At 47.5% G+C, this 15,123-nt stretch overlaps 1 protein-coding gene across 1 annotated transcript in view; it reads right to left on the reverse strand.

The window, feature by feature from the left end:
* CHD1 (chromodomain helicase DNA binding protein 1) overlaps positions 1-14,703 on the reverse strand; it is a 54,803-nt gene extending 40,100 nt beyond the window's left edge. The window contains exons 1-6 of the mRNA XM_066603025.1: positions 14,377-14,703; positions 7,392-7,552; positions 5,739-5,931; positions 4,751-4,876; positions 1,851-1,921; positions 971-1,135 (exon numbers count right to left, since the gene is read on the reverse strand). Of these exons, the coding sequence (XP_066459122.1) occupies positions 971-1,135; positions 1,851-1,921; positions 4,751-4,876; positions 5,739-5,931; positions 7,392-7,438 (602 nt within the window). The 5' untranslated portion in view covers positions 7,439-7,552; positions 14,377-14,703. The remainder of the gene's footprint in view (positions 1-970; positions 1,136-1,850; positions 1,922-4,750; positions 4,877-5,738; positions 5,932-7,391; positions 7,553-14,376) is intronic.
* Positions 14,704-15,123: the final 420 nt, after the last annotated feature.

A 15,123-nucleotide genomic window follows, 5' to 3' on the forward strand; every position in this document is an offset into this window, starting at 1 on the left:
GACAGGTCATCAAAAGCTGATCGGTGGTGATCAGCATCTCACCAAACTGCTAGGAGACAGCTCCGTACACATTGCAGCGCCCCACTTTGGTATTGCAGGCACTGTTCCCATTGAAATCAACCTGAAGCGATTCTGATAACAGTCATATATTAGGCAACTGGGACGTGCAATTTTTTAATAAGAGTAGACTCACCAAAAGTCATAGTCAAATACATATATACTGTTGGTAAAGTAATTCAATAACACGTTACTTCTAAACACCACATTGACTATAAAGCTCATATTCAAAAAACAACAGCAATTCCTGAAGTTTGATTGGAAAGTGTCATAAAAAGGTAACTGCCAACCCACACAGGAAATGTAAAATGTACACGAGATGCATTCTTCATTCTTAGGGCTTACTCAGATGAGCGTTTCCACTTTACATCATAAAAAATGCAGGATGCAAAAAAAAAAAAAAAAAAAATGAAAAAACAAAACACTTCACTGGTCTGTTGACAAGAACAGGCGAAGATCATTCACAGGTCGGACCAAAATAGTGGGTGCTCCGATTCTTTTCTCTCGTTTTTTTTTTTTTTGTACATACAAGTACTTTGGTCGGTGTAAAAGCAGATATCATATAGTGGAATTGATTATGAGTCTAAGTAAAATACATGAAATGCGCTCATCTGAATAAGCCCTTACTCCAAACAGATCTACACTTTCTAAAAGAAAAGAATCAAAGAATTTAAATAATGGATACTATGGAAATAAGGACATTTAAACATTGACCCAAAAGAAAAGGAAATGTGTGCTCCATCCATGTGCTGATGTATTTTCATTAGGATGAAAGTTAATTATGCAATAGAAGATTGTTCACATTTGTTAATTCCGGATGCAACTAATGTCAGCATGGCAGCCCTGCGGGCGACTACATGGGCAGAAATCACACAGTGTTAAAAGAAGACCAACATTAGAGTCTAGCCCTTACCTGTTTTGAGATTTCTTGTTTTTTACTTTATGGCTCGGTTCATAATCAGATTCGCTGTCCCTACTGCTGCTTTTCTGTCTATCCCCCCCAGTGTCGGAATCTGAACTGGAACTGGCCGATGATGAGTCACTATCAGAACCTGAGCTGGACATCTGCCAATCTTCACTGGATATATTGAAAGGGTGGAAATGATGAAAGTTACAACATGCATGCTTGCCTCACAAACAAAGCCCTATAATGGGACCAGCATCCCAATGATAAGTCCCCACCCTTTTAAATGTCTTCATTTGGCACGTGAATCCAAACTCTATATCCCATATAGCTATAGATTTCATTTTGAAAATCTCCAAAAAAAACATATTTTAACTTTTCTAAGACAAAGAATAGCACATAAGGGGATCACATACTATGTACCAAGAAGCAGAACAAGACATACACTGCAAGAAGCTGCTACAAAACTGTCCGTCGTAATGCAAGCACAATTGGTGGTTAGGACTAGCAGAACAGAAGACTGGGACAGAGAAGCTGCGATACCAGAGAGATACATGAGCCAGAAACTTTAGACTAGCACCGGAATAGAGGGGGTGGGGGGAAAACAAAAACTATAAGACTGCAAGATTCAACTACCACCCTCAGCCCATAATACCAGATTCATCCCGGTAATAGGAGGTAAGTCAGCAGTAAGCCGACCGGGACAGTTTGTACACACTTTAGAGGGTGAGCTGGACAGGATAAACGAGGACTGAATTTGGAAGTGGACAAACGGTTTGGAAAGAGCAATGAAAATAACACCAGCACCAAGAAGCATTGAAAAGACAGACAAGGCATCGGCACACATTTACTGTAGAAGCGACAGCGAATCACACAACACAAAACTTACTCTTTGGCTTTTTTCTTTTTATCACCACTGGAGGAATCCGCATCGGAGTCATCGTCACTGCTGGATGAATCCTGGGAAAAAAGAAAGTTGGAGTCAAAGAAACATTCATATTGGCGTTAAAACCTTTTACGTGCCAATATTTCCGAATGGGATCGTTGATTTTCATGCTTTTTTTTGGTAGCCTAAATTTTAAAAAAACAAACCAAAAAAACCCAGAAACATATAAAAGGTTAAAATGAGCAATTTTGGGGCACCATACATTTTGGATGTGACTATTACTGTATACTTGCTAACACCTTCATGACTCAGGAGGTACAGTTACATCCTGTATGTTCGGGGTTTGTATGACTAGAAGCCGATCCTACTCCTAACAATGTGGGTGCTGGCTGTTTCTCACAGCCGACATCCACCGGGCCTGAACGCTCATTGCGGCTGTTTAACCTGTAAGTGCCGCTGTCTGTTCTGACAGCAGTATATAAATCCCCCCTCCATTGGAATTGTGGGGTCCTGAACCGCTCTCTGCGATGAGGTCGTGAGGGGCTGTTTAGGTGTCATGGCAGCCTGGGGTCTTCTGAAGGCCCTAACACTGCCATGGTGGATTAGGTGGTTTGTCAGGTTGCAGTATGGTGTATACGGCAGGAGCAGTAAATATTAGTATCAAAAAGGTTTATTAATTAGAAAAAATAAAAAGGTAATAAAAGTTCAAAATAAAAAATAAATAAATAAACCTTTTCCTATATTTATGATAAAAAAAAAAAAAAAATCAGGACATGAAACAAAACACACATTTGGCATCACTGCATTCATAAAAGTCCACTCTATCAAAGTAATTATTTATTGCACACGGTAAACGTCCGTCTAGGGAAAAAAAAGCCAGAATTGCGCTTTCTTGGTCACCAAGTCTCCAAGAAAACAAATTTACCAAAAAGTGATCAAAAAATTGCATGTACTCCAAAACGGTACCAATAGAAACTACAGGATGTCCCACAAAAAAAATGAGCCCTCGTACATGTATGTCCATGGAGAAATAAAAAGGTATGGCAGTAGAAAATAATTGTGTGTTTTTCCAAAGATATTTAAAAGTAGTACAGCAAAAAAAAAAACTAAACAAAAAACAAACCCCACATAAATTTGGTATCATCGTAATTGTACTGACCGACAAAGATGGTAGACTTTAGTTTTTCCCCCCATTCTGATGCCACTTGTAAAATGTTTAAATGTTTTCCAGTTTATTACATGCCAACAGATCGCTCCGTGTAAAAGGGCCCCAAGACACTGCATGCTGATCTGACCGGCCAGCACTGGTTAATTAAAGCTGGTGTGGTACAGTGTGAATCAGTCAGAGAAATGGTTGTGCCACTTTTTGTTTGCCCAGGACCAGAGGGATGCTTTAATAACTGGCACATTTTAGGCCCTCACGACCAACCAATTTTTATGCATTTTTTCATTCATTGCTGCATTCCCTAAAGCTGTCACTTTTTAATTCTTCTGTAAACATAACTGTAAGAGGGCTTGTTTTTTTTGCAGGACAGGCTTTATTACTATCATTTTGGGGTACATATATAAATGTATTGTATAACTTACAATAGTTATTTTAGGATTTTATATTTACAGCGTTCAGCGTGTACAATGTGATAACATTAATCACAGTGACCCAGAGAACACAGCGATACCAAGTTTATACAGTTTTGTGTTTTGCTACTTTTCTACACTAAAGACACATACAAAAAAAATAAAGATTTGCCTGTGTGTTCCTGCATTACAAGAGCCGTAGCAAAACTAGCTCTATGAGGGTTAGTTGTTATGAGAGAGGAGTTTTAGGCTGGAGTTGCACGAGCTGGTCGGATTCCGCTTTTTAGATATCTGCAGTGGAAGACCGAGAATGATCTTGGAAATTAATACGAATGGTCAAGTATGCGGTTTTCCGTGCGGATGAACGCAGATGACAGCGTATCATCCACGCAGAAGATCGATTGCAAGCAGGGAGTGACATCAGAAAGTATCCCAACGCACTTCTATTGCTCAGCAACATGCTGTTGTGCTGTGGTGGCGATAGCTGTTCTGAGAGCCTTCAGGACAGGATACGGCTCTCCAGACTTTGCTGGTTTATACTACCTATTTTGGAAGTAGTATAAACCGTTTTAAAAAAAACAAACAAGACCCAAACCCTTATTCTTGTGGAGGAAGAGCCCAAAAGAATAAGTGGAGGTTACAGGCAGCAGTCTGGATATTTTATTACATGTGTAGCTTCTGTGAAACTGCGATGCTCGGGCGCGTGTTTTATACATGTCAGAAGATCGCAAGCGTTTCCCGTTGATTTCAATGACAAACATTGCAGGGCATGGTTGTGACACGCAATGTCTTCAAAGGTCACATTGAAAACAATAGGCGAGGCGTTCCAAAGGGACACCAAAAGATAGAACATGCCACGATTATGATTCTTGCAGCATCACTGCAAGGGAGAGGGGGGAAAGAACTCGCTCATGTGAATAAGTAGATTCCAAATAATGGCAGTTCATATTCATGCGAGTTTTGTGCGTCTCGCAACGCACAAAACTCATGCGGGATTCTCGTCCTGTGTGAATGTAGCCTCATATAGAGGTTTTACCTGGTCATATCTTGTATAAAGTAAACAGGAAAAAAAATTATTGTGCCAGGTTCAGTCGAATGCCATAGTGCTCAGGAACTTTCCCCTACAAGCATTGCTTCTACGGGAGGCTACATATGAAAGACGGAGCAATAGAAAGCAGAATACAGTCTGCGGGCTTTCAAACAGCATGGGCAAGAAACATTATTGTGGTACAGTGGCTACAGGACCGCTTATGGGAAGAGCTATATATGAGGGGAGAGGTTTGTCAAACATGTAGGCATAGGTAAAACTGATCAACAAATATACATGCCTCGTCTGAGCCGCTGTTCGAGGACGCCGCGGGCCTCTGCTGTAACTGCTGCTGCTGTTGCAGTTGCTGCTTTCTCAGCATAGCAGATCTCTGTACAGCCAAGATGCTGGGATTAGATTTCCAGAACTGGAGAAGGAACATAAGAAAAAGATCACCAGAAGTATACAACCTATGTTAGAATTCAAGCTTAAGGCAGGCCTGCCATGTCCTAAAGGCAGTGAAGATTACTACGTAGCTCTATAACCGCACCCGCCAAGTAGGGACACATTTCTTCATACATACCCCCATTTACAAGTTGGCAGTCTCCACTGCTGTCAATGGGCGACGTCAAAGGTCTCATGTCAGCCATTGACACATTTTCAAATTCCAAGAGCCACATCCAAGGCCGATCTCACACGTCTGGATTTGTATTGCAGATTCTGCGATCCTCGTCCACACGGACTGATTCGTGGTAAAATGTAGGCATTGAAAGGCATGAACTTTTGATTTTTCATACACACTCACGGATACAAATTGGGTATTCCGTGAGCAGAAGAAAAATCGCACGATGCTCTATTTTGCTGTGAAATCCACACAGACGGACTCATTGATATCAATGGAGGCCGCCCGACCAGCAGCCCATATGCAATTAACATTGCATATTGGCAACCGGTACCAGGGACATCACTAAGCGATGCCACGGGAGACAAAGGGAAAAAACTACTGCGTATGACCCATGGTGAGCCTCCACAGTCATCCGCAGTACAGTTGAATGAGGTACGCAGGGTCACCGGCCGGGCTCACAGAAGGGTCTCCCGCATGCAGAATCCGACCTAAGAGCCTTACTAGAGGATGCAGGAAAGTGGCTGCGCTGTCTTTAGGGCACAGCAGCTCATCTATAAAATGCAGCTATTGTATACAGTAGAGCTGTAGAACGTGTGTGACAGGGACACGCAGTTAATGAACACATTGCTTTGGACCATCATTCTAGTCTACATTGGACTACTACCTCTGCTCCATCCATTCTCGGTGGCTTTGATTGCACAGTTTTCTTTTCTTTTGAGGTGTCAGACTCAGATTCTGATTGGCTCCCCGATTCCGATCTACTGTCAGAGTCACTGCTTCCAGACTGACTACTGCTTCCATCACTGCTGCTCCCCGAACTGGAACCAGATCCTGAACCAGATTCATCGTCTGATCGGCTATTTGTAAAGGAAAGTGTGTTCAGTAAGAGACTTATCAATGCCGGTGTCAGCAAGCAGCAAAGGGCAAAGAATGCAGGAAACAGAATCAGATATTCATTACAGTTCTAAACGATAAAAGATGGCCCCTTTAATATTACCCGGGCAGAAGGAAATCCCGCAGCAGCTTTTATGCAATCTGCGTATAGCTTACACATGTCGGCAGTTATGCCCTAGTCTATAAGGAAGGCATAACTGCCGAAACATATCAGCCGTGCTGGCTATTAGTATACTGGATTTATCTTCACATCATGCCGGACACTGGATTTCCTTCTACTTCTATTGCCCTAGCTATGATTATGTCTGTACACTTGTGGGGGTGTTTCTAGATGCAGTAAGCTGACCATCACTTTTTGTGTTTGTGCATTTAATACTGTTTTTTTGTATATATTTTTGAAGGAAGTTTTCGAAAACTTTACGATTGACGTTAGCGGTGTCCAATATGAGACACCGCTGCCGATTAGCCGTTTTACCAAGCCACTACATGCTGGACATACCAATGCGCCATACACCGTGCAGCGGCCAGAAGGCTCCATCCCGTTCACATGAAAGGGGGTTGCACATGCAGTATCAGTCCAGGAAGCGGCAGTTTATAGGAGCTGTGCTAGGTCCAACAGAAGCTCGGGCAAACAGCTGATTGGGGAAGTCTATATACAATCTAATACCAACAGTATACTCCTGAAAGATTGGTTAAAGGGTAGTTACATGCAAGAATGAAAACTCGATTAAAGGGGTTTTCTGGGGAAAATACTATTGATGACCTATCCACAGTAGGTTGTCTGGGGTCTGTTCCCCGGGACCTCAACCAATCAGCTGATTGTGCGCCCGCTGACGGTGCTGCAATTACACAAGTGTCGGAGTGGAAGTCCTTGCCCAGACCCCTTGAAAGTGGCTGGTGCTTGTAACTGCAAGCGCGGCTCGCAATGAAATCAACGCAAGCCGTACCTGCAATTACAAGCGGTGTCCACTTCACAGAGGTCGAAGCGGAGACTAACGCGGCTTCCACTCCACCCCTGTGTATTTGCGGCGCTGACATAGGGCACACAATCAGTTGATTGGTTGGGGTCTCGCGAGACGGTCCCCAGCTGTTCAACAATTGATGACCTATCCCGTGCATAGGCCATCAATACTATTCTCCCTGATAAACCCCTTTAATACTGCCAAATGGGAGTCTGGGGTTGCCTGAATCCACCTTACTTCCTCAAATGCTGCAGCTTTGCCTTATGCTATGCTTTACACTGCAGATTTGCTTTCTCATATCTATATTATTACACACAAATATATGCAAAAGCAATAATAATGAAGCCAGAACCAAAGTTAAAACATAAAGGAAAGACTCCTCCTTCTTCATCTCCAACTATGTGAGCAGAGAGTAATAAGTGCTGCGGACAGCAGTGTCTCCATACGCTTGTGTGACACACCTTGAGTTTCCACTGCTGTTGCTTTCCTCATCGCTCTGCCCGTTCATTGTCAAACGTTCACAGATTTAAAACAAATATGTACAAATTCCAGAAGGTGAGCCGCCCGTTAATGCGCCAACATTAAGCTGCTTGTCCTTTTAAAAACACCAGGATAAAGGAACCTAAAAAGACAGAAAGAAGTGTTACAATGTAGAAGCAAACTAAAAACCTGCAGTTCCAGTAACGGATGGAGGAAATATAAAGTCCTACAGAGCTAAGAAAAAGGAAACGTCAAATATCTTGGCCAAGATGAAAAGGTTTAAGAAAGCCGGAGAACAGAGCGGCGGGGTTCACATCTGTCTCCTCGTAGACGCAAACTGCAGCATGCAACACTATTGTGAGATGATGGACACCGTGACGGAAATCCAACAAACCTGTCAGCGCAGAAAAAACAAATGAGACCCCGTATGTGAACAGAGCCTTGTTAATACCCTCTCATAGTGCTTTTAAGCATACAATTACCCTTAACCCCTTACCGAGCCAGGACGTCCATTTACGTCCTGCCGCATCGGGGTATGTATAAAGAGACATCGTGGGACGACCTCTCTTCATACAGCGCGGGCGTCAGCTGCAATCAGCCGTAATCACCCTTTAAAAGCCGCTGTCAATTCTGACAGTGGCATTTAAATCCCCCAAACGATGTTCGGGGGTCCCGTACAGCCCCCTCGCAATGAGAACACAGGTAGACGTGCGGGTGTCATGGCTGGCGGGAGCCTTCTGAAAGGCCCCATGGCTGTCTTAGCTGACTGCCTATCAAGCCATCCCCATGAGATGGCCTGATAGACTGCCTGTCAGATTGCAGTATGATGTAATGCTATAGCATTACATCACACTGCAGGAGCGATCAAAGGATAGCTGGTTGTGGTCCCCAAGGGGGGCGCTAATAAAAAAAGTAAGAATAAGATTAATAAAGTTTTACTAATTGTGAAAAACAAAAGTATTAAAAGTTTAACTCCCCTCCCTTTTGCCATATCTATAATAACAAAATCTAACTCCTAGAACAAAAATACTTATTTGGTATTGTCACGTCCGTAAAAGTCCGATCTATCAAAGTAGCACATTATTAACTGCGCACAGTGAACGTTGTCCGAAAAAATAAATAAAGAATGCCAGAAATGCACTTTTTCAGTCACCCGGTCTCTCAATAAAAAGTGATAAAAAGTCATATGTATTCTGATATGGTACCAGAGTAAACAACAGGACGTCTCGCAGAAAATGAGCCCTCGCACAACTATGTCGGAGGAATAATAAAAAGGTTATTGCGCGCAGAAGATGGCGCCAGAAAATACAAAAGAAAAATTAAATGTCTTGTACGAGTAGTACAGCAAAAAAACACAAAACAACACTATACAAGTTTTGGTATCGTAGTAATGGTACCGACCCATAGAATAAAGTTATCGTGTCATTTCTGTTGCAGTAGAAACAAGACGCACTGAAAGATGGCAGAATGTCTTTTTTTTCCATTTTACTCCACTTAGAATTTTTAAAAACTTTTTCAGTACATTAAATAGCACCATTGAAAAATACAACTCGCCCCACAAAACAGCGACCTTGAAGGATAAGTAAAGGAGTTACGATTTACTAAAGAGAAGGGGGGGGGGGGGGGGGGGGCGAGAAAATGGAAAAAAAAAAAGAAAAGGGGTCATTAAGGGGTTGTCCCACAAAAGAATGTTAGGTGGCAACTAGCTGATCGGTAAGAGTGCGACTGCTGTACGATCAGTAAGTTACCCCCTACTTTGTAGATACTTGCTTTTGTTGGACAACTCCTTCAGGCCAGCTTCACACAACCAAATTCTAACTGCAGAATCCGTGGCCAGCGTCTGCACGGAGGGTCAGCACCAAATAGCATGCTTTAGAGGGTATGGAAAATCGTTTTTTTCCTTCACATTCGCGCAAACAAATTGCGTATTTCGCGACTGGAGGGAGGAAAAAAAAAAATCACAGCATGGTCTATTTTGCTGCGGACGGTCTCCACTGAAATCAATGGAAGCTGTCTGATCAGCAGCCCATCCGCAATTGACATTGCGGATAGGCCGTGGGTACCTGCGTCATCACCTAGCGACGGCATGGGAAAAACAAACATTGAAAAAAAAACTGTGCTGTGCATGACCAATGGCAAGTGTCCACGGTCATCCACAGTATAGAAAAAGCAAGTATGTGGGGGTCGCCAGACGGGGTTACACCGGGAGTACATTGTGGGAACCCGCATGCGAAATCTGGCTCTGCGGAATCTTAGGCCGAATGCCCACGGACGGATTATCGCTGCAGAATTCGTGGTCAGAGACCAGACGTGAATTCTGCAGCAATGTCTTTCCATAGACCTGCTGTGGTAAACGATTCTCCCCTGCCCACAAGTGGAAATCAACTGTCCTTTTCCGCTCGCAGGGGAGAATCACGGCATGCTCTATTTGTGCACGGACAGCTTCCATTGCGGTCAATGGAAGCCGTGCGTCCCGTGATAATCCGCGCAGTGGGCACTGCGGAAGTACCGTGAGAATACACGTCACACGCCAGCCCTGGCGTGTCATGCCCTGCACTACGCAAGTGCGCTGGACGGGACGCTCGGGGCGGATCCAGAGAGGGGCGAGTATAGGGTCTCTGGGTCTGATTCTGCAGCGATATTTTGCAGTCGGAATCCGACCCGCCCGTGGGCGAAGGCCTTAAGTGAACAACTGCTACTGTATGTAAAAGCCAATAAACGGTGATCAAGGGAAAACAACGCTAAATAAAACCATATAAGTGCTTGAAGGTCATCGAGTGACAGGTGGGCAAACACCCCACACCCCCTTATATTAACTGCATAACATTACTAGTGAGAAGTGCCAAAATCTGCAGATTACTGGATGAAATGGGTGCAGCGCCACCTTGTCTCCACCTCCTTGCTCAGTAGGCAAGCAGTATCAATCACCCAATAGGCTGGCATGAATACTGCGTCACACGGACAGTGGCAGGAGGTTCACTACATGCGAACAATAGGTTCAACAGCAAGTATACAAGGCAACCCTGTGGATGAAAAAAACCCCAATAAAAAATAAATAAAACTGGCCCAGATACCAATGAGGTGTCGGCCGTCATTCTGTGGTGGCTTGGAAAGTGACAGCAGAGACTTCTTTGGGCATTTGCTTCATTTGTGAAGCCGAATTTTGCATCTCATCTGATATAATCCAATGTTTTCAAATCAAATTCACCAGGAAGAATTAGGCTACATGCTCACGAGCGCGACTACGGACGCCATTCTTCTGACTGCCACTCGCAGGCCGTGCGATGTACATGCGATACGATGTCTCCCACTGAAGTCAGTGAAAACTACTTGTGATCCTCTGACACGTGTGAGGATCAGAACTTCACAGAAGCGAGACGTTCTTGCATGAAAACTGTCCCACATCCGTGGGTAAGACGCAGATCGACCAGCGCGATATCAGGCAGTTTCCCGTGTGAATGTTACCTAAGGGTGGTCTGACATTGCGGCAGGTATTCCACCTTCCTGCCACGTGTGGAGAGCAGGAGAAGGGAATCCCCGCAGCTGAACGGTCCCGTCTCTGGATGAAACGGACAGCGCGAGGCGCATCCAAATTGCTGTTATGGAGTCTGCCGGCTTTCCAGATTTTGGACAGAAGAGAAGTGTTGCATGGAGCTTTTTCTTCCGGAATCTTCAGCCGGACCTGCGACGGAGCCTCCGACCAGAGGTCCCAACGCAGATGTGAGACCGCTGTAATTCACACTCCAATACATATCAGCCACGTATTCTCACACAACACCCAACTACTGCCCAGATAGTCCGCTTACTCAGCAAGGACTGGAAAATCTTCGTCCTCTTACAACAGATGGGAAAGCACTTTAAAACGATCGGTCCCGATGAAGTCCCACCAAGTCCCGGTATAGGATGAGCATGCCTTGTATACCGCAGACTCTTCACAACCACTGGTCCAGCTGAAGACTCGGCCCGTCCTGTGTAACACAATGAAGATTGGCCATTTTTGGGTCCTTGTAAGCAGGACTGTCAGTAAGTGGATCTAGTATGAGGACATCCCCCGACAGGCAGGCAGTGACAGGCTGCTATTCACAGAGGGCATTATTAGAGCTGCCGGTGTGACAGCCCGAGCGCGACATGCAAATCACATCCTGATTCACAGACAGCAACAACTTGTGTTCTAGCAATGACTTCCACTGACTATATAGAATCTCGGCCGTTCTCTGAAGTAACGGAATGAAGAATCGGTAGGGTAAACGGCGGATACAAACAGCAGTGGGTAACGGCACGCTAGAGCAGAAGCGCCACGCATCATGCTGGTCATAGACACGAGATATGTCCGGGGAACAGAAAGGACAGGTTGGACATCACCATCACAAGCTTGGCACCACTTACCAAGAGTATAACCGGGTCATAAAGTCACAGTGCCCACAAGTCATGAATGGCACAGCATTTCTAAACCTTGGCAGCAGGGTGAGATCCCGATGACTCGCAGTGCCCACACCACTCAAGAGTGATGGCCGGTGGCGTCTTACTGAAGCGCTTTCACACTGGCCAAAATCGACTTACATGGGTTGTCAAGGACATTTCGGAATTTCTCAATTGCAGGGATTCACTGCTTGGGATACCGCTAATCAGATGATTCAGCGCGATCCGCTTCCTGCTCTGCTGGGAATCAGCTGATTGGCTGGGATCCCGAGCAGCAGACCCCCATCGATCACCTATGGATGACCTCTCCTGAGACAGGTCAAAGGACAAATTCCAAGAAGTCCCGGACAACCTGTTTATAGAGAATTGATCCAAACGCTCATCCTGATGATTGGTGGGCGCGTTTACACGGACCATCAAAGCCTAGCTTGTTGACCAATCAGATCTTTTACGGAATAAAAAAAAACTGTGCCCATCTAAAGGTGCCAGCGCATGGACGGGTGCAGTCCGACGCGAGTCGCAGCTAGTGCGCTGGAGGCCTTACGTACCGGCGTGCGGCAGGACACAACACGGATTTTTCCTTGTGCATTCCACTACTAAAATCCACAGCTTTACGGCTCGTTGCGGCCGCGTGGCACACGGCGAACGGAGACGGTAAATGGACATTCACTGATTTGTTCCCCCATGCGTGTAGATATGTGCGAGAAATATAACGCAGCACGCTCTATTCTTCTGCGCAGCGTGAGCCCCATACACTTGTATAGGCTGCGTATGAAACGCTGGCCTTACGCAATACATTACATCTGGGCGCCGGTCTCATAGTCATACAAAAAGACAGTCTCGCGGCACATGTCTGCGTGCGCGAGATACGCGGTCATGCGCAGAACACTCGCTGCCATACGTGGTCTCTGCTGGCCTTGTTATACCGTTACGGTTGTGTGAATGAGCCCCCACTGAGGGCTATACAAGTGTACTGCAGATGCAGCCCGTTACAATGGCGCACCCATGTACGGAAAACCCAGCGCAGAACTTACATCAAGAACGACTCGCCGCTTTTCTTTCCCCCACACGTGGATTTTAAATGAGCATTTGTATAACATCAGCGCGGTACAGACTGACGGTACCAGGACACGGACGGGCCTTGGATCTGATGTGTAATCAGCACAGAATCTACGGCAAAACGTAACATATCCTCAGGGTCGTTATACACGATTATCGCTCTTTAACCTGCGAGATCGCGCAAAACAGACAGAACCTCCAGTGTAAACACGGCCAGCGGCTCAGCGACAGCTCGTTGGCACCTAGTTTATGCGGGCAGGCGGCCAGCTATCTATGAACGTCTGCCCACACTGATCGCAGGCGGACGGCAGAGTGATCTTTGGCGCGCTCTGCCTGAAGCGATTATGGCTCCTCTGTGAACGCACATAAGTATAATCTTCGGGACGCTGTCCGCAGCTTCCGGGCCAACTACTACTGCTGCCGACTCCTCCGGACAGTTAGTCGCCGGAGACGCACAGCTCGGGGTAACGGGAGACGCAGCGTGCGCCTGCGACACCGGACGTGTAATGGGGGGCTTCAGCTCGCAGTGAAGTCTGATATAAGCGCTTCCGCTCCCCCCGGACGGCGATGTCCGCTGCACTGACAGCAAGTGGGGCGACCGGCAGCGATGGAGGAGGGTCAATAATAGTTTGGGCCTGGAAGCTGGCTTCGAGCGCTCGGCCGTTATCTCTGATGGCGCCGTTTTCCATCTGATCAGTAAGTTAGGGCTCACGGACGGACGTTTACTGCGGAATCCGTGGCAGGCGCTTGCACCACAGCAAATAGCGCGGCCGCAACGCTGTAATCCGTAACCAATCGCATTCTCTGTCCGCACCGACGCTACATACTTACAGGATCGGCGGGGACACGACACGCGTCCCCCTAACGGATCCACCCCGGACGCAGTGCGTTACTCGGAAAGTGATGGAAACGCGGGCACGAACATTGTCTGGCTGGGGGACGTCTGGTGGTCGCCATCACCGAAGGATGGGCTATGCAGGCTGATGGTCAGTAACACTGCAGCCGGCGCCTCTCCCTAATGCCTCCCTCCCAGGACACAGAAGCCGGCAGCTCCCCTAATGCCCCCTGGCACACAGCCGGCAGCAGCTCCCCTTGATGCCCCCCACAGCCGGCAGCAGCTCCCCTAATGCTCCTCGCAGACGGCAGTTCCCCCTGATGCCCCCCCCCCGGAACACAGTAGCCGGCAGCTCCTCTGATGCCCCCGCAGCCGGCGGCTCCCCTTGATGCCCCCCTCCCGGCACAAAGCTGCCGGCGGCTCCCCCTGATGCCCCCTCTCGGCACACAGCAGCCGGCGGCTCCCCCTGATGCCCCCCTCCCGGCACACAGCAGCCGGCGGCTCCCCCTGATGCCCCCCAGCCGACCACTATAGGACAATTACACGCAGCCCCGCAGGCCGCCTCCCCGGGCCGCCGCCGCATTCCGATGTGCAGGCAGCAGTCACCCCGCGCGGCCTAGCCGCTGCCTCCCGCCGCCGCGGCGCGCTCTTACCTTGCTCCCGTCACTGGGAGGACATAGGCCGCACCGTGCGCTGCCCGCGGCCTCCTTCCGGCTCCCACTCTCCCTCCAATCCCCGCTCAAGGAGAGTTATCGTGCCTTTGTTTACAGTCCGCCGGAGCCCGCGCAGCACTCGGCCGGTCGCGGTCAGATGGCGCTGGGAGGGCCGCTGCGGTGACCGCCGGTGACCCGTCTCTCCTCCTCTGCCTCCTCCTTATCTCCTGGCAGCCGCCATGACTCCGCCGAGCTCCTTCGAAACTCACGATGGATGGAAACCCCAGGCGTGACGTCACGGGAGCGCTGCAGGGCGCGCAGCTCAGGCCGTAGAATCACACGGATACCGCTGGCTCCGCCCCTCACTCAGCGAGCGACGTCACCTGGGGCGGGGCCAGCTGGCAGTTCTACACGGCGGCGAGAAGTCCTGAGTGGGCGTGGTTCTCAAAAGGGGCGTGTACTCTGTAGTCGAACCCTAGATAGTGGCGGCGCGGCATGACGTAAGCGGCGCACTTCCGTTCCGATGTGTGAGAGAGTTCTGGCTGGATGGCGGCGCTCAGCCGCTGAGACGGCAGGAAGTCAGTTACCCTGCTGGAGCTGTCGAGCAATGGTTATTCTGGGCGCTGCTGCCGAGCGTGACTGTCACCTGCAGCAGAGGGACGAGTAGGCACTGCTTAACCCCTTCATGACCAGGTGTTGCACACGTGGGGGATTATTGACTTGTTTTATTTATTGAAGAACCAGAAA

Source organism: Eleutherodactylus coqui, chromosome 5 (genome assembly GCF_035609145.1).
Source record: "Eleutherodactylus coqui strain aEleCoq1 chromosome 5, aEleCoq1.hap1, whole genome shotgun sequence".
Classification (NCBI taxonomy): domain Eukaryota; kingdom Metazoa; phylum Chordata; class Amphibia; order Anura; family Eleutherodactylidae; genus Eleutherodactylus; species Eleutherodactylus coqui.